Source organism: Pezoporus occidentalis, unplaced genomic scaffold (assembly GCF_034315485.1).
Source record: "Pezoporus occidentalis ecotype Australia unplaced genomic scaffold, CSIRO_AGI_Poc_V1 ctg4, whole genome shotgun sequence".
In the NCBI taxonomy this organism is placed as follows: Eukaryota; Metazoa; Chordata; class Aves; order Psittaciformes; family Psittacidae; genus Pezoporus; species Pezoporus occidentalis.
Genome location: NW_026915724.1, coordinates 23,479,879 through 23,502,094, shown reverse-complemented (window position 1 = coordinate 23,502,094; position 22,216 = coordinate 23,479,879). Strand labels below are relative to the sequence as shown.

Below are 22,216 nucleotides of genomic sequence, written 5' to 3'. Positions count from 1 at the left end.
GGTGAAACTATTAGAGATTGTACTTTCTTACCTAGATGAAATTCTGATCTTAATGCAGTTTGCAGAAAATTCTTATAATGATAAGGAGAACTACTTTGATCATCTCATCCAAAGATGAAATGGCTTTTCTGGGAGACTGGAGTAGCTAGCTATTTGCAGCTATTATTAACTAATCTGTGATTTCAGATATTCAGAGTCTCTGAATAAAAATTGTCTCTGGAAATATGTCAGTTATTATAGTGATTTTGATTTGGAAAGCATGATCATTCAGGGATCAGAACACCATTGTGCAACTGCTGTAGCAGCTTTTCTATGCAACTTCCCTAAGTGGGCAAGAAAACAGGAAAGCTGGAAGTGGGAGAGCACCTAAATTAAGCACACTTGGCATAGGAATCACTGAAATTATGCCATTTGCACTTCAACTTTTCAGGAATAAAACAGAGAGTACTTAGACTTGAGTTTGTCTAGCTCAATAATAAATCAGTAGTCCTTATGTTTGAATAATATCATTTATTGTTTTCTTGCTTATTCTTTCCTGATTCTGAGATGGGAAAAGAGCATTTGAAAATGCTACTTCATAAAGAGCAGCAGCAAACCAAGTTTTGTACCTGTGCAAGGGAAAATGGTTTGTAATTAGAAGTGCTTTTAACATAAAGGATTATGAACTTAATGGTTTAATTATAAAATGTGTCAGAAATAATTATACCTAACTTTAGGACTTTAAAAGACTTCTTATACCTCTCAGATTTCTGTGAATCTAGAATAGACTGACTAAGCTTTTTTTTTTTTTTTTAACCACACAACAGAATCACAACCACCCTGTGACAGTAACTACATCTTGCCTTGGCAGTCCCGGGGTAGTCCTGATTGGACTTGGTGATCTTAAAGGTCTTTCCAACCTAGCTGACTGACTACTTAAAAAAACCCTAATCTATACATAACATATGCTAATTATTAAAGCAGAATTTTTAGAAAACTGATAAACAACCTTTTATGTTGGAGCTGCACAGAATGCATTATCCTGATTCTGGAGTCTATTAAGACATACTGTATTTCTAGTGTTACATTTCATTAGCCATTTCATAAAACAGCTATTATTTCAATGTTCTCCTTCAAGTGATAATTAATATTTATTAATAAATACTTATAACCGGGAATACATTAGTAGTGAGGCCCCCTGTGAATAATTCAGACTGATGCATGACCTTAGATAAACCATGCTTGAGATTGAGGTTAGTAAACAGTTTGTCTGACTACTGAAAACACTGACCTTGGCCGGCAAAAGCCATCCAGAAACCACTCCAAAACATTTGTTTCCAAGTTTACTGGTCACCTATAGCACTAACAGCTTGGTTCTTGCTTATTTTTACTTCTAGTGTTTTGTGTTTGCAGTGGGTTGACTTTGGCTACCAGCCTCCCTCTCACTCCATCTCCTCAAGAGGACATGGGGAGAAAATAAGATTAAAAAGCTTATGGGTCAAGATAAAGAAAAGAAGCTCGCTCACCTGTTGCCGACACCACCTAGAGAGGTTCAGTTCAGGAAGATTTAATATAATTTATTGTCAATAAAAAACAGAATAGGATAGCAAGAAACAAAGACAAAACTAAACCTACTTTCTCTTTCCCTTCCTGCCCTCCCCCATCCTTCCTAAACTCAACTTCACTCCTTTATTCCCAGCTCTTCTACCTCCTCTGTCTGGCCCAGAGTGGCACGGGGCATAGGCATCCCCTCCCCAGGGTGCAGCCCTTCAGGAACAGACTGCTCCAGTGGGTCCCCACAGGTCCTGCCAGAAAAACTGCTTCAGTGTGGGCTCCTCTCTGCCAGGAGCCTGCTTCTGCATGAGTTCTCCATGGGCTGCAGCTTACTTCAAGGCACGCCCACCTATTGTGGCATTAGGTCCTCCACAGACTACAGGTGGGTATCTGCTCCAGCACGGTCCTCTATGAGTTGCAGGGGCACAGCCTGCCTCACCATGGTCTGTACCACAGGCTGCAGGGGAACCTCTGCTCTGGCACCTGGAGTACCTCCTCCCCTCCTTTTCTGACCTTGCTCTCTGCAAAGTTGTTTCTCTCACATTTTTCTAGTCCTGTTTCACAGCTGCTGCACAGCATTTTTACCCTTTCCTAAATGTGTTTTCACAGAGGCAGCACCAAACTGACTGAAGAGCTCAGCTTTGGGCAACGGTGGGTTCATTTTGGAGCCTGCTGGAAGCAGCTCTGTACAATGTAAGTGCAGAGACCCCAGGTCTCTACTCACAGAGGTCACCCCCACAGCACCCCTCACCTCCCACTGCCAAAACTTTCCCACTAAACCCAGTACTGTTTTGTGCTTTTTCAGAAGTCAGACTTTGGCTTTCCCACAAGAGGTGAACTGCCCAATAGTCAAGCTCTGCAAAAAGATACAAGTATGCTAGACTGATCACGCTTACATGCTACTCCTTTTGAAGACTAAATTAATCCTGAACTAGACAAATCTAATATTTCACTAAATTCATATTTCCCTGCAATCAAATATGTACTACTGTATCTGTAGATAAACAACTGCAGGGAGTTTCTGTGAGGCATTATAAGAAGAGGTCCTTGATCCTTACTATATTTTGTGAAAACCAGAGATTGCCAAAGCCTTCTACCTCCCATAGTCAGTCATCTTTTGCAGCTTCGGTAAAAGATGAAGGAAGGCATTGCTTTTGTATGAAAGGAAACACAGTTTGTACAGTTTCTCTAAGGCCAGAAAGTGAGTCAGCAGTAAAAAGTTAAGAATTCAGAGCCACATAATAGTATCCAGTTACTTCACTGTCACAGTCCAGCATTTGGTTGCTGTCTGTGCCAGACCACACATCCAGTAACATTCAAGATTATTTCAGGAATAAATGATTCTGCAAATTAATAGAGACAACATCCAAAGCCACCATTTGGTTTTATTTATTCATGGACAGTGTTCCTTAAAATTGGCACCACACATCAGAAAATGCTGCCATCACTGACACAATTTTCACCCACCTAAATTTGTATAGCAAGTTAAACTACTGATCTTGAAAATTGTGACATTATAAAATACTAACTTTTCCCTTAGCAAAGTAGCAATCCTCATGATTATAAATATCTTAACTGCATGTATGACAGGGTAAGGTACAGAAAGCAGTGACAAACTCTAAACCCCATCAGGATAATAATATATAGCTGAAGTGGTATGTTAATCACATTAATACCTCCAGTAAAACTTGAGGCATCAAATCAAAAATACACTTTGGTTTTAAGCTTTTTTTGTTTTTACTTAAATAAGCTTGTGCCTTCAATTCAAGTGCCATCTCAGGAAGAAGCATGCTGAAATGATTTAGAGTTACAATTTTAGTCAGTTACAAATGATCACATGTAGTTATCATCACAGTTAACATTCCAAACCACATTTTCTACAACATTTCCTAAACTGTTAATACCTCTCTACTTACTGAAAAAAATTCCAGCTCAAAGTTTTACTTTCCTTTCTTTATCCTTCCCTTCTCTTTTGGGAAGGGATTCAGGATGTTTCCTACAGCATATTCAAAACGGTCTAAGGAATTTAAACCCTGCCTTTTCCTTTCCCCCTGGACAGAAGAGCTTGTAATCTTGTTTTTCCTGAAATAATAGCAAGGTGCAAGAAAGCAACAACTTCATGGGTTTATGAAAGATAAGAAATTAAGTAATGATAAATTACACATACAAAAACCCCGCAAGATTCTTCATTCTAGTCACGAATAGAGCAACTTTGTTTTGCCTGCAGAACATGAACGGTGCCTGAGTCAACAAGATTGAGTACTTCAGTGAAAATTCCTTTTTTGGTAACTGGAGAATATGACTTGGTGCATTGTTAGCAAGTGATGCAAAGCAACAGGCAAAAAGGGTCAGTGCAAGCAAGGAGGCAGTAACCATGTTTCACACCTTCGACATGTCACTGCTCCCACCCTTGAATGCAACTGTAACAAGTGCAGATTAATTTTTCTTTCCATAAGCTCAGTTAAAGTTACAAATGTCAAGTAGAAAAGCCAGCTGCTTCTCTGTGTATCTGCAGTTAAAAGCCTGTACTTTTAGTTTTTCTGTTTCTTGCTAGATACTGTACACCAACTTGTATATAATTTGCTGACAGATAATGCTGAAGTTGTTCTTTGCTGTTTATCGTGTACACAGCTTAAGTAAAAGCTATGCCTCCTAATCAGCCTGTGAAAAAATAAAACTGGTTCCAACTCAGAGAATGATAAACTCCTTCAATCTGATCCAAAGCCAAAACATTATCTCTGGAAAGAAGTTGGCACAGTAGGAAACATCATCCCCCAAATACTAAGCCTGTGGCAAAACCAAAATTCAGCAGCAGTGAAGCAATTCAGACTCATGCAATTTCCAAGTCCTTTCTCCTATTTTGAGAAAATATCAAAGCTGAGTTACTTTGTTCAACTGTTTGCATTTTTAATCAGCAGGAGATGTTCTAAGATGGAGACTTCACAGCTCACATGACCTTCAGCAACTCAAGTTTTAACTGTTAAGCTGTCAAAGCAGCAGCTGCTTAAAAACATTGAAAATTCATACTGAGTTAGCATTTTAGATCACATTAGGTTCTCAGATAGTGCCATGGAAACTATGAAGTGTTAGTTCTGTAACAATTGCCTCTGGCTATAGAAGGCTGGAATTTGAGAACTGCACAGTTCAGACTTGCAAAAGCTTTTGTATTACAGATGTTGAAGAGGCAATTCACACAAAGCAGTACTGAACTGTGCAAGTTTGGTTGGCTGGGTTTTTTTTTTTAATGTTGATGCTCCCACCATTAGCAACATAAATATTCCCAGGAGCATCATATAGAGTTTGCTTTCAAGAGGTGTGCTTGTTCTAATAGAATAAATGGTTCTTCAAAGCTGAAAGAATTAATGACAGTCATTGCACTGCATCAGTTAAACGCAATTCCTTGATAGGAGCAGAAAGACTTTAGCCAGCAATTATAATGGCAACAATCATTTGGGTGGGATGTTAAGAACAACACAGATGAAGTATTAAGCTTCATTTTAATATAATCTCTTATTACTCACAGAATAGATTTTTTTTTCTTCTGAAGGAAACCTGACAGTGCTGTAAGCTACAGGCACTCTTCCCTGCAAGAAATTAGGAAAGAACCAGTACTCACCCTGCCTAGAGCAGTGTGCCCTCCGCACTTCCTCCAGTGGGTGGTCAGATGTAGATGGGAAACAAAAGAAATCAGGGAAAAAAAATACCCAAGGTTTTTCTTAGCTGTCTACTTATTTGTAATAACCATTACTGAAGAGACTTGTGCAGACCTACCAAACTCATGTTCATCAGTACCTTTAACACTTGGATTTAGACTGCTTTTCATCACAACACTGATTTGAAATGCAGCTCCAGCTGGCTAGGTCCCATCCATAAAAGGAAGGTAAAAATAAGCATAGAAAGGTGTAATTTTCAGATAAAAGTGAGAGCAATATTCCCATATATAGTGAACAGACTCAGCTGACAGGTCAGAATAGATCCCACCAACCATGATGCTTTCCAGCCCCTCAATTCCTTTTTTTAGTAGATGAGGTTTTCCCTTGACTGGTCAGTGCAGTTGATACCCACAGTTAATGGACTCCTTTCTCAGCAGGTGCAGGGCAAGCACTGTGGGGTCCACACTGGTCTTTTTCCTTTTTCTCCCATTGCTTTCTTCTCTTGCCCTATTTGTTCATGCTGTCACCTGGGCTTGTTCCTAGTGGCACCTGCCATCAGGTCAGACACATTTACCTGTACCTGCCATCTCCTTAACAGCTTTCAGTCTTAAGCAAGACCATAATAACTTACTAAAATTCTTCATGAGCAGGCAAATGAAAACTTCAGAATACATACCTATGAACAAAGCTGGGCTTTTCCCCTTCAGCAATGGGAGTTTGTATTTTGACACAAGATGTCTAACTGCTAATTTTCCAGTTTTCTACATTGTTGAGGAAAACTTCCTGAAAGCTGGTCATACTAGCCATTCACTGAAGTGTAGAAAACAATATGGACAATTCTATTTAAGGATTAATAACTCTGCTCTTAATACAGCTTGTCTTGGGAGACTGTAAAACTGCAAATATCCAGTTTAGAGCATATGTATGTTACACAAGAGTAGGTAGTGTCCTGCTCTCCCTGAATACAGGGGCATCAAAATCCAGCATCTCCTACTTGTACCTAAAGTACAACTTGGGATGTTGTGTCACCTTGTAACAAACAGTAGAAAAACTACAGAAGTGATAGTCTAACTCCTGGAGAAAGCTCAGGAGGCTGTTTGTAAGCCATGTTCATGAAACTGGTGAATTATTCAATACTTCAGGCAGAAATGAACATCAGACCCATTAAATAAATATATCAGGTCTTCAACATGTATAAGCTATACTAACCTGAATTTCTTTGTAGGCTTGAAGTATAAAGAGTTATGATGAAAAGTTTTTACTTGTTTTAAGGGAAGCAAGGCTAAATTTTAAGTTTCTGCTTGGTAGTTGCACTTCTCCAATTAGACTTCATCAGTCAGTCACTGAACCCAGATTTAGTTACATTGTATAGTTCTATTGTTAGCAGCAGTAAATAAGTACACTTCACCCTTTTGTACCTCAGTGCCAGCTGGGCACTAATACCAGCACTGTTAAGGACTAAAACAAACAAAAAAAACAAACATAGAACATAGCCCCTCGCCCCAGCCCAGTCTGTTCAGAAGGCAAGTAGACAGCCATGAAAAAAAAACCCCACAACTACATTATGCTTTGATCAGTGCAAGAAATATTCCACACAAATTTGCAAGTATACCTATTTTCCATTTTGAGTTGCTGGGGCAAATTCTCAGCTTTAGGCACACAACCTTTTGCTGTGTTAAGAGCCTGTGAACATCAAACACTTATTTTATGACTAAGGCCTACAACCATTCCCCAAATGGGAAAAATGTTAGTTCACATCAGTGGATATCCCCCTACCTACATGACTACAATCAAATATGGGCAGGAGGAAGTCTTTAAGCAAAAAGATCCAATATCAGAAGTGCAGCTGGGCTCACTACTCCCGCCTTGATCTTGCACATGTGCCGTCTTCATCATATTCACCCATCAACTGTAACATGTAAGTTCCAGTATAAAGAAGAAACTGTCCAGTTATCTGTGCTGCATGGGACATCAGCTGAAGCACCTTCCTAGAAGAAAAGCAGTCTGTTAACAAAAAAAGTCACCAAGGAGGATGACATTACCCCTTTCTCCACACCCACACCACCTTCAGGATGTGTTAGGCAGATTTACTTAAGAACTCTCATTCCCTTTCACTTCTAAGCTGGTAATTTTTCTACCTTCTTTCCAAAAAAATACTTCTGTGGCTCTTGATCAGCAGAAAACTATTGACTTGTTGGCAGAACCAGAAAATACATTTAACAAAACAGGCTGGCATCTTGTTGGGTATTTACCATCCTCCTGCAAAGCCATCACTCAAACTACCAGAGTACTCCCAAAGATGACTTCGCCTTGGAGCTTGGCAGCATTCCTTCATCATGAAGCCACCTCATATCTCACCTTTAGGCCATTCACTAATACAACACTGCATGTATCTCTAAGCTACAGACCAAACTAGATTAGATCTGAAGCTGAGCAATCACATTACTGTGGATGCCTGACAGCAAAACAGGCAAAGCCAGACAAATTAATGCTGTCCAAGCTTCAAGGCTTAAGAATTCTCAGTTCACAACTACTTTTTTAAAGATTTAATAAATATCAGCATTCAAATATATAGTACTGTGTGAGAATCAGTATAGATCCATAAACTAAGATCAGCTAAGCATCAGAAGTCTACAATATAAACTGTGGATCTCCACAGGGGAATAGAGATGATCATATCTGAATATTCATTTATTCAACTCTGTTATAGCTATGTCTTCCTTCCATTCTCCAAGAAACAACGGGGACATCAGTACTAAGCACTACATTCAAGCCTTGCCCCCTGAAAGTTAATCAGGCCTTCGTAAGTATGAAGCTGACTGAGGCACTGGTACACAAGAACCAGAACCATTCAAAAACTGGAAAGGGATCAGTTTCTGAAGATGCAGAAATGCGATCAGCCTTCCTCTCCTGCAAAAAAAGGAAGATTTTTTGAATTCCTGTCTGAGGAAACATGCAGTTGTGAACTGTTTGCTGTTAATTCACTTCTCCTTTGAACTCTATTAGAAAAGGTAGTCTTCTTCCTAAAAAATCATTTTTTCCACTATGATGAAAGAAGGTGTGCAGTCAAAATCCTGTTCTTCAAAAGAGTAGAATACTCTGTACTTAGAGCCTGGGAAGCTTTTAAAAAAAACCACTGTACCTTTATTTATGCTTCCCACACATACGCTGTTTCAGTATGTCCTTCCCTCCACCAGACAGTAGAGGCCAAGGAGTTTTACAGTTGCAAAGAAAGCTGCACCTGGTACCAAGCTTTTGAACAGCTGCAGCGTGCTGCTTGCACACAAGAGCAGTTGTCACTTAAGCCATGGAGTGAGTTATTTGTTGAATTGGACATTTGATCCTTCAGTTGAACACTACAGGGAGAAACCATTAGGGGAAACACACTAATGGGGTCTAGCAGGCTTTGAACCCCACCCACTGATGAAGAACTGCAGCATTTTAAAGTCCTTTGCACTCCAAAGGTGGGCCCAGGAAGAGGGCATCAATTCACAATGTGGAGCTCATTAGCAAAGGCACTACAACAAGAACATATCATCTGTCTCCAATATCAACAGCAAACTGAGACAGGTCATCTCACTGTTTTGTAGTGCCCAAGGTTATCTCTGTCACCCCTGTTCCTTGCTAGCAGGCTATTTTCCCACCCTGACACTGGCACTTCCCTTATAGCTCAACTCTGTAACATAACATTGCTTCCAGAAGAACTCCACAGCTACTTCAGCTGTTTGCCAGCACCACTTCTTTCTCACCAGCTGCCCTGTGTTGGCAGGGATGCAAAACTGTCACTTCGAACTTTCCTTAGCAGTGCAAGTTCTGGTGCTGCTACTTATCTCCATAGCAGATAGCCAGATATGAGTTTGTTGTGGCTCAAGAGACCTGACAAACATAGGAACTGGAAGAGTGCAGCTGTTCAAGGGCAAACCTTTGCTTTGAATAAATCCTAATGTAGCCAGTTCTGCAGGTGGGCATAGCATATAACTGGATAATCACTGCAGCATTCCTAGAGAGACGAGTTTCATATACAGTCACACTAGTTATAGCCTGAAAGATTAAGCAAGGGACCATCTAAGTGGAAGAGGTCAGTCTGACTGGAAGAAAGGGAACAAGATTAGCATTACAATATTTAATACCTGCATCACAAGACAAGGGGCTATTTGAAGACTTTAAACTAAAGACTACACGTTGCTCAGAGGAAGTGAAAACCTCACAGCATATACAACTGTCTGTTCTGTACAGAGCAGATCTGGTCCTCAAGTATTAAAATGCAGCAACACACCACCATTGTGTCAAACAGAGTTTTAAAGGTCAGGTAGAGAAAATCAGGGCTGCAGCTTCAACAGCTGTCAAAGTATGGCACCTTTGTGAAAGCGTCTGGGCTCAGAATAAGTTTTCTTCAACCATGGCAAGACACAGCTGGTTTTGACAAGGCACAGGCTTTCAACACACTGTTGAAAGCATTGGACAAGACAGGTATTATTTTTGCCCTGCATAAGACAGCATTTTCCAACAGCCAGTTCTACTAAACTCACAACCCACCCACCACAGATTAGTCCTGTAGGAAACACTGGTCCTTGTGAGGCTCCTAGTTTGCTTGGAGACCAGTTTGCTTAAAAATAGTGACATCAGGTGACAAATTCACATTAAGATATCAGATTGTCATCTCTCTCCCATTTTCCTTTACCTCCATGTAGCTCAGGTAGGGAATTTGGCAGGCAGGCATTGCAAAGCCTGAGCAAGCTTTAAGACCTTTGTCATTGGATCTCAAAAACATTTCATTTCATCCCCTTGTAGGTCCCCCTTTAAGGAGTCTAATGCTTCTTCCTCAGCCTCGTGCATTACTCAAACAAGTCTAAGAAATCTAGGGAAATTCTCTCAGGAAAACAAAGAGGCTGCACCTACACCCTTGCAGTTAATATGAGCTGATAAGATTTTTGCCTTGGGGGAAATTTAAAATTCCACCATAAAAAGCTATGCAAAGTTTTTACATGTCAGCTATCCACCTTACAAAACAAGATTCAGCATATTGGCCAGTGTGTAAGAATAAATAAAAATACTAAATTTATAAACACACCTGCTTCACAGAGCCAGATTTTACATTAATGGATATGCCTGATCAATAGTGGAAACATACTTACCGCAATACACTTTTTGCTCCCATACATTTGATGTCATATGAGACAGAGTAGATCTCATAGAAGGTGGCCTTGATGTTTAGGCAGCCAATAAAATCCTTAGGGTGCAGCTTGTACAGATCAAATGTGATGTTAGCTACTCCCATTTTCTTCTTTTGTCTCGCAGTGGCAAGTCCATTTTTTGTCTAATTTAAAGAGAGGGAAAGACAGTTTGTACCATAAGCCAGGAAACTACAGCAAGACAATCATTAATTGTGCATCTCTAGAAGCAGCTTGCTTATGCCAGTCTTGGGGCTAGCTCTTGATCAGCTCTAAACTAGAATTAAAAGCATTAGCACAGCAAAAAATAAGTCTGTAGCTTACATAACTTTGCTCAAGTCCCAGCCAGGCTTCTGGAGCTATTCCAAACAGACACAGAAGTCCTAGAGTGACATAGCACCTCCTGAATATTTATTTTCTGTAACACAGCTTCTTCTTCAGAGCATACTGAAGCCACAAGTAATGCCACTGGACAGTATTCCTCCCATTTAATTATCGTGGTATGTTCCAGCTGCTAGCTGAGGCAGCACACTGAAACAGGCCCCCAAATAACCAGGGTGACATTGGGTCCTTCCATTTAGGAAGGAACACAACACTGATGAGCACTCTTAGATACCTGAAAAGATGACATCTGTGAAAAGTCAGGTCCTCATTTTAAATCCTGGCTCCTAATACCTCTCTTTTCCTTTCTACTGAAAAAGTAACATGGGCAAGGAACCACTACTGATTAGGCCTAGGGTTTAGTACTGAGCTTTTAAGAGAAAAAGCAAAGGAGGAGTAGCATAGAAAGTCATCTTCCACCTTAAATCCAGCCTCCTTTATTCAAAGCAGCCTATGTCTGCTTCAGGGCTGACAGTGATGCTTTCAGGATCTCGCTTCAAGGGGGGAAAAACCCCATATTTACAGAGACATCTAGTGGCTAAGTGGGATAAGCACATTCCACTCAAGGTTAATGACTTGGCACCTGCCAAGCTATTTTTTTCATGCTAAATGAAGCAATAAAGTTGTGTAAGACTGAACCTTTTTGTACTTGTCACCCCAGCACTCAGACAGTGCCATGATAAATCAAACCAAGTTAAACACTGTAGTATATCATTAGCCAGCAATTTTATGCCTGTTTTACTTTGATAGTCTCTGAGCTTCAGCAACAGGGCCCCCTATCAACAAAGTTTTGGACATGTACAAGTAGTTGGTACGCTTGGTAGTGTATGCCCTCCGTTAGCACCCAGAATATTTGGACAAAGCATGACAGAGCTTGTGCTACATTTCAGATGATTTGTAAAGTTAAAGCAGCCTTTCTGCTGTCATTCAGCACATACTGAAGAGGGGCAGCATTCAAACTTGTTCTGCTGCAGTGCCAGAGAGAACATAGGGCAGTCAGGGTAGAGTCATACCCCAGCTGCAACTTCTTTTCTGCTTTTGGAACTCACAGCCCAGATGCAGCACATTGAAAAGCCAGTAAGGTATCTTGGGGAAAAAACGTACAAATTGCCCACACTACAATGGGAGACTGAGAAAAGGGAGCCACACAAGTAAGCCATCTATATAGAAACAAAAATGGTAGGCCTGCTTACAGCTCCTCTGCCAGCTCTGCACCTGGTAGAAGAAATTTTGATGCTAGCTTTCTAGCAACAACTGTTTCATGGGAAGTCCATTAGGAGTTTGACTCCATCTTACTAATGTACAGATGACTATTCCCCCACAAAAACACAAACTGGACACTGAGTTGATGTGATTAAAAGGCTAAAGCTAGCCAGTCTTAGTAGTTCTTAAAAGATATTGATGCATGTAGACTAACATTAGGTTTCGATAATAACTTTTAGCTGTTTGCAGGATTAAACACAGGCATTTTTCTAACCTTCACTAAACTGTTACTGTATTCACAAGGCAACACCCATTTTACATTGATAACTTCCCCTAAAGAAGGCAAGGTTTCCTCCGTTTCTCCCCTCTTCCCAACAATTTTAGCAGTCACAGAAATCCTTCCATCCACTTCTATTCAAGTGAGGGAGGCAGTCAGCACTTACTTGTGTCCATTTCTGTCCTTTTTCTAGAATCATGAAGTGTGTATTATCATCCAGAGACTTGAAGAACTCTTCTGTGTCCACAACCGTGCCATCTTCCTCCAAAACCAGAGTAACTATTCCAGCAGATATAAGAAAGGCATCTAAAGTCTGCAAAAAACACAGCAGATTTTTAGCATTCAAAAGAGGACCCATCCTTTCATAATAAGACTTACTTATCTGACATACTCTCCCAACTTCGCCAGTAATGATTTTTAGAAGAATAAGGGTCTATGGGTTGCCTTTCTGTGATACTGTATTTCACTAAGTTTCATCCAGAGTGTGACTGTTTGCTGTACCTTGCTGATGAGCTCTTGAAGACTGCTTGCCACAATTCCTTTCCGGCTGCTTCTGGAGGCATTCGACACACGGAAAGGTCGCCCTGCAGGCATGAGAGGAGGGAACAGGGTCTGTTTTGTTACTGCTCCCACAGATGCTCCCATGGATACCAAAGATCTAAGACAAATAAAAATTCACCATAGTTACAAAAATAGTTACGTCAAGTACTGCAATGAGGACTGTTGGGTTCAACGAGGTAAGCACATTATACGAGTAATTCACAGGTCATGTTAGACCCATGGAGCTTGCTTTCAAAACTAAACACTACATAGCCCAACAGACATGTCATCTCTGAGCTTTCTCTTGCTAGTGACATTTGAAAACACTTCTAAAATTAAAAACATTCTGAGCAGATACGGGCCAGCTGATGTCAAGGTCATGATTACAGTGAGGCTGACAGGTTTTTAACTCTGAATTAGAAAGGCAACTCTTACTGCATTCAGGTACTTAGATCATTCTCTTTCCCTGCAACAGAAACACTCAATGAGAGAACACAAGACTACTTCCAACTAATTATTTGTGTTTGCTTTTGGAAGAGTGAACATATTACCCATATTCAAAACACCTAGCATTTTGACACAGTTATGCTTGTCTTCCAGCTGAGGTGTTTAGTTTATAAATAATATCTACAGCCTATAAAACTTCATCTAGTTCTGAAAATCAGAAAATAAAACTTCCACCCTCATGTATCTAAAGAAGTCAAATGAAATGAAAATTAAGATCAAAGTATATCAATGCATAGTGTTGGACGAAGCTGCCAGAGGGGCTGGAAGATTCAAGCACTTTTAGAAAAAGGTTTTAAATTTTCCTGAGCAATCCCATTTTTTAATAGTGACTGTTTAGTTTCCTTCAGGTAAACCGAGTACAAAACACTGGTAACAGCCTACTCCCACACCAAGGTACAGACCTGCTCCCATCCACCTCTGACAGCTTTTAGCTGCAAAATTACATTGGTTAATTCAATAGCCAGATTGCCAAAAACCACCCACTGAATGACACCTGGAAAGGACTGATCTCTAACAGGTCTTTTAAAGGTAGACAATACTTTGTCTTCCACACTCCTGGACTTTGCCCCCGTATACTTTTTGCTCCTTAGTACTGAATTGCACAGGGTTGGGAAAAGGATGCACTCCAATTTTATTCTTCCACATAGGTGTAAAAGATCTTTATGTAGGAAAATCTATCCTCAGATACTTTTACAGAGGGGGAAGGGAGTGAACTGACAGTCTCTTCAGGCAGCCAGGGAGTGAATACAGGAATTCTTGAAACAATGATGGAATGGCATAAAGTTACTCAACTGATTATGTCCCAGTCACATATTTTGTTCAAGTCCACACTGACCAGGGAGAATAACTCTCTTTTCCAAATCTCTTATTTGGTTTTTAAGCATATTTCTGTGATGCACAGAAAGTAATTTTTGTGACCGGCCAGATAGAGTTTCAGCAATAAATTTACTTTCTGCTATCATTCTGAATGAGTTTTCTACAGAACTTTGGTCTATTGCCCTTCCTTTGTACATCAAAACTTACCTTCCTCAAAAGCTCCTCAGCATTACTGGAGCTTTTGTTGTTTTTTTTTTTGTTTGGTTGGTTTTGGTCTTTTTTTTTTTTTTTTTTTTTTTAAAGTCCCTGGCTTTCAACAGTTTGCATATATACCCATGGCTGGTGGACATCTCTCTCCTTCCTGTAACAAAGCTGGTGAGGATGAGAAGTCAGTATAGTTTTCAGGAGGCAGGTACTGTTTCAAATTAAAGAGCTAATAAACACTTCTTCCTGGAAAAGGGTCAGGACTTGGGAGGAAGACAAGGTGACAGAGTAGCACTGACAAAGGCATTGAAGCTCCACAGACAAGGAAGCATGCTGTAAGAGGGAGTGTTTGTTAATCACTGACTAAGTTAGTAGTCCCCAATCACCCTGCTGGTCCATGGGCAGCTTCCATTCTGAATCACTTGGGTCTTTTCCTCAGATACAAAGCGTGCTTATCTACCTTGGGGCTGGTGACTCCAATTCATGAGGCTCCCTGGTGTCAGAAAGCACAACACTCAAGGTTCAAGAGACAACTCGTTCAGAGCTAGTTACATCCTGTTCCCTCTCACACATTTGAAAACCAGCACGTAGAATGGTTACTTGAGTGGTATATATGACAGCACTGCCAAGATTTTTCTTTTTTTAAGACAGAAAATACCAGCTCCATTGAACAGTTTTATTTCCCACTACTTGAGCCAAGCTGCCATTCACAAAAGATAAAGCATAAGGAAAAAAGCCAAAACATACATCCCAATACAGAATGAAAAGCTTTAGCGGCACAGCTCAGGGGCAGGACTTGAGCTAACAGTGTTCAACCTCAGGCTTTAGAGCAACCAACTATACAAACCAGATTTTGCAACTCTGAGAAGTTTCTTCAGGATTCAAGATCAATCACCAGACACTGCTGTCTAGTTCTATCAGATGTAAAAAGCCAGAGAGAAATATAACAAAACAGATTAATAAACCAGGACTTCCATTAGCTCCACCAGTCACCTAACAGGAGTCCAAGTCTTAACATCGATGCCACCTCACCTGCATTTCAATAAAACCAGTCAATATCATCTTTAAACTACATCTGCATATGAAGCACCAGTACAGGCGGAGGTTTCAGTTAATGAGAAGTACTAGGAAACAAAAGTGCGATTAAAAAACAGGCCAGACAAACAAGAGTGTGAACCCTTCCGTTGCTGAGCCTGCTACTGAAAGCTTGTTTTTTCTTTGTTTACACACACACACAAAGGCCACAGACTCCAACAGAGTCTAGGTTTAGGGCTCCTGGAAAGATTCTTTCTGCTGCAGCTGTCCTCAGAAACCAGACAAACTGACTCCTGATGCAGAGAATTCCTCTGCTAGATTTGGAGCTACCAAAATAATTTCCTATTGAAAGCTGATCAAGCTAAGTCTGGAAACACGAGGTGGAAAGGAACATACCAAGGTGCAGCCAGCTTTATGAGAAAGTCAAGTAACATGCTGGATACTGACAACACTGCTGTTCTATTATTCTTCAAAAGGATCAAGTCCTCACTTTTCCCTAAAGGAGTAATTCCATGTCAGTGCAACACACAAAAATATATTTTTAATTGAAAGAGCAAACATCTTCAAACTCTGGCATCTTGTCCAGTTTGTTTTGTATAACTATGACCTGCAAGAGAGGGACTCACAGATACTGCCCCAAGCATTCACTGTAGCATCAAGGCTGGTGGGACAGATGAATTAATTGCTCTTAGGAGAACCAGGAGATCAAAAGCTTACCCTGAGCCCTATACACACATTTCCCCTTTATCTTTGCTCACAGTATGCTTTGTATGTTTGTCTAAGAATGTGGTGCAATGGTCTTCAGCCTCACTCAGAAAAAAAGAAGTCAACATTGCACAACACGTGCGGCTTCGGACTATGGCACGATTTAACTTTTAGGTTAGAGTTCACAGGCAAATGACAAATGCAGTAACAGTGAAGCAAAAACAAAAGCCAGAAATCAGTCAGGAGACTTGGTTTCTCTGCTAAGACACTAACTGTAGGTAGAGATGCCAGAACCGCAGCTAGGAGTAGATCAGTCTGTGAGCAGCATACAGACAAACCTTTCCGGACGTGGTCAGCACACCCCAAATGTAAGCAAGGGGCCGGGAACCGTGGTCATGCTGCCACCGGCTACAAGAGGCCCCACGCCCACCGCACCAGCTACCTGCACACCAGACGGCAGCTTCCCCATTGCCGAGAGAAGAACGCGTCCCAGCCATTAGACCTCAGACAGGGGTTAAGGCTGCAAAGCTCCTGCTCGCATTGCCCTCGGAACTCCGTCTGAGGCTCAAAAAGGCTGCGAGAGCTTGCTCCTCCCACACAGCACCCAGCAGATTTAATACAGCACAGGCCGACTGTGATTAGCCCTCACACTGTGCCTGGCAACCGCTCTTCGCTCCAGGACGCCGACAGTTATCCAGCCTCGGCTCTCCCCGCGCTTCCCCCAGCCGGGACCAGCGGGGAGGCAGGCGGCGCTCGGCCGCCAGGGCCGGGGAGCGTGGAGCATATGGGCTATGTGGTGCGCCCATTACTCACCGCACCAGCAAGCCCACGTAGTCCCGCGCTGCCTCCATGACCGCTCCCAACCCCAGGAGAAGTCGGGCCGCGAAGGTTAAGTGTTGTGGGCGGCGCTCCTCCCCGCGGCGGGGCGGACCCGACACACAGGCCGGCCTCCCCCGGCAGTGCCCGGAGCGGGGGCGTGCTGGGCAGGGAGGCCGCACCAAGTGGCTTGTCCCGGCGGAGCGGGGTCCCGGCTGGCTTTAAAGGTAGTCGTCCTCGGTAATTTATCCAGGAGAGGACTAGGGAGGGCTTTGCTGTGAGTGAATTACATACTAGATGTTACCTGGTTACAGCTAATACAGTACCGGGGAAGCCGATCTTAGCTGAAGCCTCTCAGCATTAGAGCAAATCAACAGATTAGGGTTGATTTGCTCTAATGCTGTAATTAGGGTGTCTCAGCTTCTGATTTTAGAGCCTGTGAATAAGCTTACAGCCTGGATTAATGCATACAGTAGACTTATTTAGTGTTACTCCTACAGGCATGGGAGCAGCCCATGTTTTCTGTTCATTGCACAGGTACAACGGTAGGTTTTTTTCTGCCTGCGTATGGACACAAATACAGCGTAGTTTTTGGCACTGAAGTCAGGCTCTGTTTCTTAGAGCTGTCCAGTCACTACTGCACAGGGAACACAAGGCAAGGACCTCAGACCCTGGCTCTCAGGCAACAGCGTGGCCAAGGGCCAGCATTCACACCAGGAAACCCTGTCACTGCTGTCCAGGGAAAGACTCTGGAAGCCCTTGCCACCAGCACTCAGGGCGCCCCCAGGATCAGGAATAGGAAGATACCTGGTTGCTAAAAAAAAGCAATCGCTTTTCCTGCATTAGCCTTTTCAGGGCATGAAGAGCCACTCACAGCATTTCATTACTCACCAGGCTTCTCTAACTAACAGGCTGGCCCCCGCCTTCAATCTTCAGCTTTGGGGCATTTATCAGCTATTAAGAAACAAACAAACAACCTTTCAGGCCAGGGCAAATTGTTTTCTGGGAAGGAATCTTCTTCCCAGCCTGGTGAAAATAACTCCTTTCTTCGGAGCAAGCTTAGACCAACAAACTTCCCACTGGGAAGCTGAGCCCAGACTTTTATCTCTTTCTACTCAGGCTCAGGGCTTGCAGGTGTGTGGGGACTGTTCTCCTATGTTAACCCATTCTTTTCCTGTTTTCTATGACATTTAGTTTTGTTACAGTTCTGCAGTGTGCCACTGACAATTTACCACAGAGAGCAGGAGATAGGGAACAGTAAACAGTTCTCTGAGCACTGGACTACAATGTTTTTGCCTGATTTGTAGCTTGTGGTTGATTGTGGGCCACAGTTGAACTTATTTATGCAAAATATCTCATTTGTAAGGAATCCTTACTAAGTGTTTCTCTACTGTCAAAAAAAGTTGTGTATATACTAGCTTGTCCTGTTGTGGGGGGAGAAAATAGGGATGAAGGAGAAGATATTTTGTCAGAGAGTTTGTCTCTTCCTACCTCTGCATGTGAAAGGGAAGGGAGACTGCCCCTTCAAAACCATATCGAAATTGCAGTAACTTTAAGGATTTTTCCCAACAGGAAAGTGGAGAAGTGGAAATTTTGGTCTTGCAGGAGCTTAGCTTTCCTTGGTCCCATGCCTCTTCTCAAGGTCTCCACAGAGACATGCAACCAGTGCAGCCATTGCCAGGCAGCCTCCTCAGTGACATACCCCCTGTAAGGCCTGCCACGGCTGTAAGGCAGGGACAGTGTGTGTTGCAAGGACATGCTGCTTCAGTGACATTGTGCTTCAACTTGCATGGCAGTTGTCATAACTAATACAAATGCAATTGTTGACTGAAGAGTAACAGGAAAAACGTGTCCTTTTGAGGTCTGTCCTGATCTTTAAGAGAGGAGGATGTTACCTGTAGTTTCACAAGCTCCACTAATGCTCCCTTTTTCCTGAGCAAGCAGCAGTAAAACCATCAGATGGGTAAAATCAGTGACCTAGGAGCTGGGCATCTCAGCTAAGAAATATCTTTGAACTTTGATCTGTACGCAAGACAGTGTAGAGATGAGATGTGTGTAGGACCTACTGAGGAACAGTATAAAACAGTAGAATGAGATGTATCTGGCTGTCCAAGGCAAAGAGTGTGATCTTCTAAAAAGATGAAAGACAACATTCAGTATAAAATTACTATCTGTAAGAGGCAGAATTATCCCACTGTCTTACAGGGAGGGAAAATGAACTGTAGGCTGAGGTGAGGAGGCCAGAGTACTTAGCAACATTTTGCTTAAGTCATCATGAAAGCAGTTGTCATGGAGGGGACAAAGTACACAGCTGATGTTGAAAGGAGTGAGCACTAGAGGGGGAGTTAACCAATTGTGCTAATCCCTCTTACTAAATTGCTGTCTTACTGTCTCTTTCCTGAGATGCAGTAACTAACTCCACACGTGGTACTTGTTCACTGCAGTTCGAGTTAAACAAGTTTGCTTAAGTCTCTCCTCACAGGGGTCATAGCGCTATGAAAAAAGGGCTGCACATCACATGTTTAACAGGAAGGAGAAGGCACTTGAAGTAGTTTTGCATGCAGCTTCAGATTAGTGAGTGCGCAGTATTAGGCTAGGTTTTCTTTACCACCCTTCAAGAAAAATATTGACCGATCAGAACAAACCCAGACAAAAGTGGGAGTGATGAGAGATCTGGAAAACATGGAATACGGGCTGTGTACTTTGGGAAATAGGAAGTTTGGGTGGATATGTGAGTTACAGGCTTCGGTGGTATTAGAGAACTCCAAAAAGGAATGGGATAAAATTTTCTTGTGCCTACAGGGGCTTAACCTGTAGGAAAGGAGAATTAAATTCTCCATTAAGAAACATTTCAACTCTCGGGTGGCTGTTTGGTGTCCTGGTTTGTCTTTCGTGACATTTGAACACTGGCCCAAGCAATGTCTCTGTCCAACTGATTTACCCTCTTCAGCTGGCAACTGATTCCAGCACCAAAGATCAGTTTGGACATTTCTTCTCTTTCTTAAAGCTCTGACAAACTACAAGATTAATGCAGAATAAAGTGCCTTGCCTTCCTTGATCTAAGAGGGGAGTGCAAGAAGTGAACAGCAGTATTTACAGCAGCATTAGCAATGAAAGTAGCAGATTACAAGAGTTAGCTTAGATTTGCAAAAGTTAACCTTCTGTTCAGCCTTTCGGCCCTTTCCTGGTTTTGGCTAAGTCTGATCCTGATTTCTCTTAGAACCACTCTTGTGAATTATTTCTTATCCCTTTCATGAAGACCCGGTTTTCCATTCTTCACTGTGTCCTCAAAATGACAATTGTTTCTGAACTGCTTTTACTATTCAGCAGATTTCTGTCTCCACTGCCTCTGGTTCTGCTTGATTTCTGTCAGGCTGTTCATGGTAAAGGTTTGGTTATTTATTCTCAGTATTTATGTTAACGACTACTACACTGTCACTGAAAGTTTTGAAGAGCAAATTGACAAGCATCTATTACGGAAGGCTTAGATAAAGCTGATTATTTTGAGATGAGATTATGGAGTGAAAGATGAGTGTGCTTTTTATCATTTTCCACTTTTCGTCAGAATCTTTGTAAATGAAATCGCATTTTATAATGCCTAACAGCTCTGAAGGAGCCACCGAGGGTTTTTATTAGGTGTACAGGAGGGGATAAGGCTCCTCCTAAAGGTGATCTCTCTGCTCTGCAAGGATATGCAGAAGCTGGGAGCATTTTTTGGATTACCAATTAAAATCCTCTGTAATTGGCTGGAAATGGTTCTGTGGCCAGCAAAGATTTCGATGTTGAAACCCTGTTTGAACAATAGACTAATACTTTGCTGCAGTGAACCATCTGGCCCAGAAAAATGTTTGAGTTTTCGTGGGTGGTCATTTTGTTTTATTATTTTTTGGTTTTCAATAATTTTAATAAGAAAGTGTTGATGGATGAGCACATGCTGTATACATGGGAAAAAATACCCTGCCAAAGGTAGTTTAGTGGTGTGAAATTATTCAAACATGAATTCAAATTTAGACATTTTAGAGTTGGGTATTAAAATCAGAAGGCCAGGCTTTGCCCTCATTTACCCCCTTTGCAATACTGTACATGTGAATGAATTTTTCATAATTCAAATATGAAAACATTTCATATTTCTGGGCAGTATTTAGCTGAAAGCTGACTTACTGAGAGCTACATATGTGACATATGTGGGCATATGTGGGCATATTTTTCATAATTCAAATATGAAAACATTTCATATTTGTGGGCAGTATTTAGCTGAAAGCTGACTTACTGAGAGCTACATTGTGACAGCAGTAATGATAAGCAGAAATAAGATTCATTATTGAAACCAGTGTACTAGAAAATTAATATTTATTTATTCTGATCATGCCAAGGATAATCTGAAATCTCTATGTTTCAAAAGTTGCAACTTCAAAAAATGTATAAACTCCAAATAAAACTAAATTACTATTTGTTTTTTTTTTGTTTGTTTCTAGCATCTTTACACTTTATTATTATTTAGCGATACTCCCTATAGGAAGAAAAGAAAATATTATCCAAAAAGAAATATGACTTTTTATTTTAAAAGCATTTAAATTTTATTTCATTAAGCATCTCTCCACAAAATGAGAGGCTATCATCCCCTTGAGGCTATCATGCCCTATCTTCTGGCTGCCCCATTCCTGGCAATGAGCAACCTGGTCTAGTGGAAGTGTCCCTGCCCATGGCAGGGGTATTGGAACAAGATGAACTTTAAGGTCACTTCCAACCAAAACTATTCGATGATTCTATGATTCTATCAAGTGTGGAATTGTCCCATAGCTGCAAAATAATGTTATGATTTTTATAGCACATCTTAAAGAGCTTCAGACTTCAAGCAGCATTCCAGAACTCCTGACTCCCAGACTGAACTGTGAGCTCATGCTTCTTTGGTAGCTGTACTAATTAATTAAAAAGTAGAATTAAAAAAATCTTCTTGGATAAGGAGTATCTCTAGTTTATGTCTTACATGGCATACTTTCAAAGTTTAGTTAGAATTAACCATTATTGTGTTTTGGGTTGATCCAAATGATAAAGATTAAGGCAGTAACAGTCAGACAGCTTAATGGATGACCTTCCTGAGGTCATTTGAATCAGTGTGTTTCAGCCTGTGATGTGTTGACCTCTGAGCTTGATCAATAATTTTTAAGGGATGCACAAACAGGAACTAGATTCATAGATGCTACACAGTAATCTATGTGCATGTGAAGTTTCCACTAGGCAATTTTTAGGGACCACAGATATAAATGGGCAGAGAAAAACATTGCTATGACTTACTACTTTTAGATTCTGCTCAGGTAGTACTTTCACTCCTTGAATAAAAAGGCTCTTGGTAAGCTGCAGGAGCTCTCAAAGCC

At 41.3% G+C, this 22,216-nt stretch overlaps 1 protein-coding gene across 1 annotated transcript; it reads right to left on the bottom strand.

The window, feature by feature from the left end:
- Window positions 1-2,898: 2,898 nt before the first annotated feature.
- CIDEA (cell death inducing DFFA like effector a) lies at window positions 2,899-16,976 on the bottom strand. The gene is made up of 5 exons (XM_062633007.1): window positions 16,839-16,976; window positions 12,720-12,876; window positions 12,385-12,531; window positions 10,322-10,503; window positions 2,899-7,174 (listed from the first exon to the last, which is right to left on the bottom strand). The coding sequence occupies exons 1-5, from the start codon at window positions 16,874-16,876 to the stop codon at window positions 7,042-7,044; spliced, it is 657 nt and encodes a 218-aa protein (XP_062488991.1). The 5' UTR covers window positions 16,877-16,976; the 3' UTR covers window positions 2,899-7,041.
- Window positions 16,977-22,216: the final 5,240 nt, after the last annotated feature.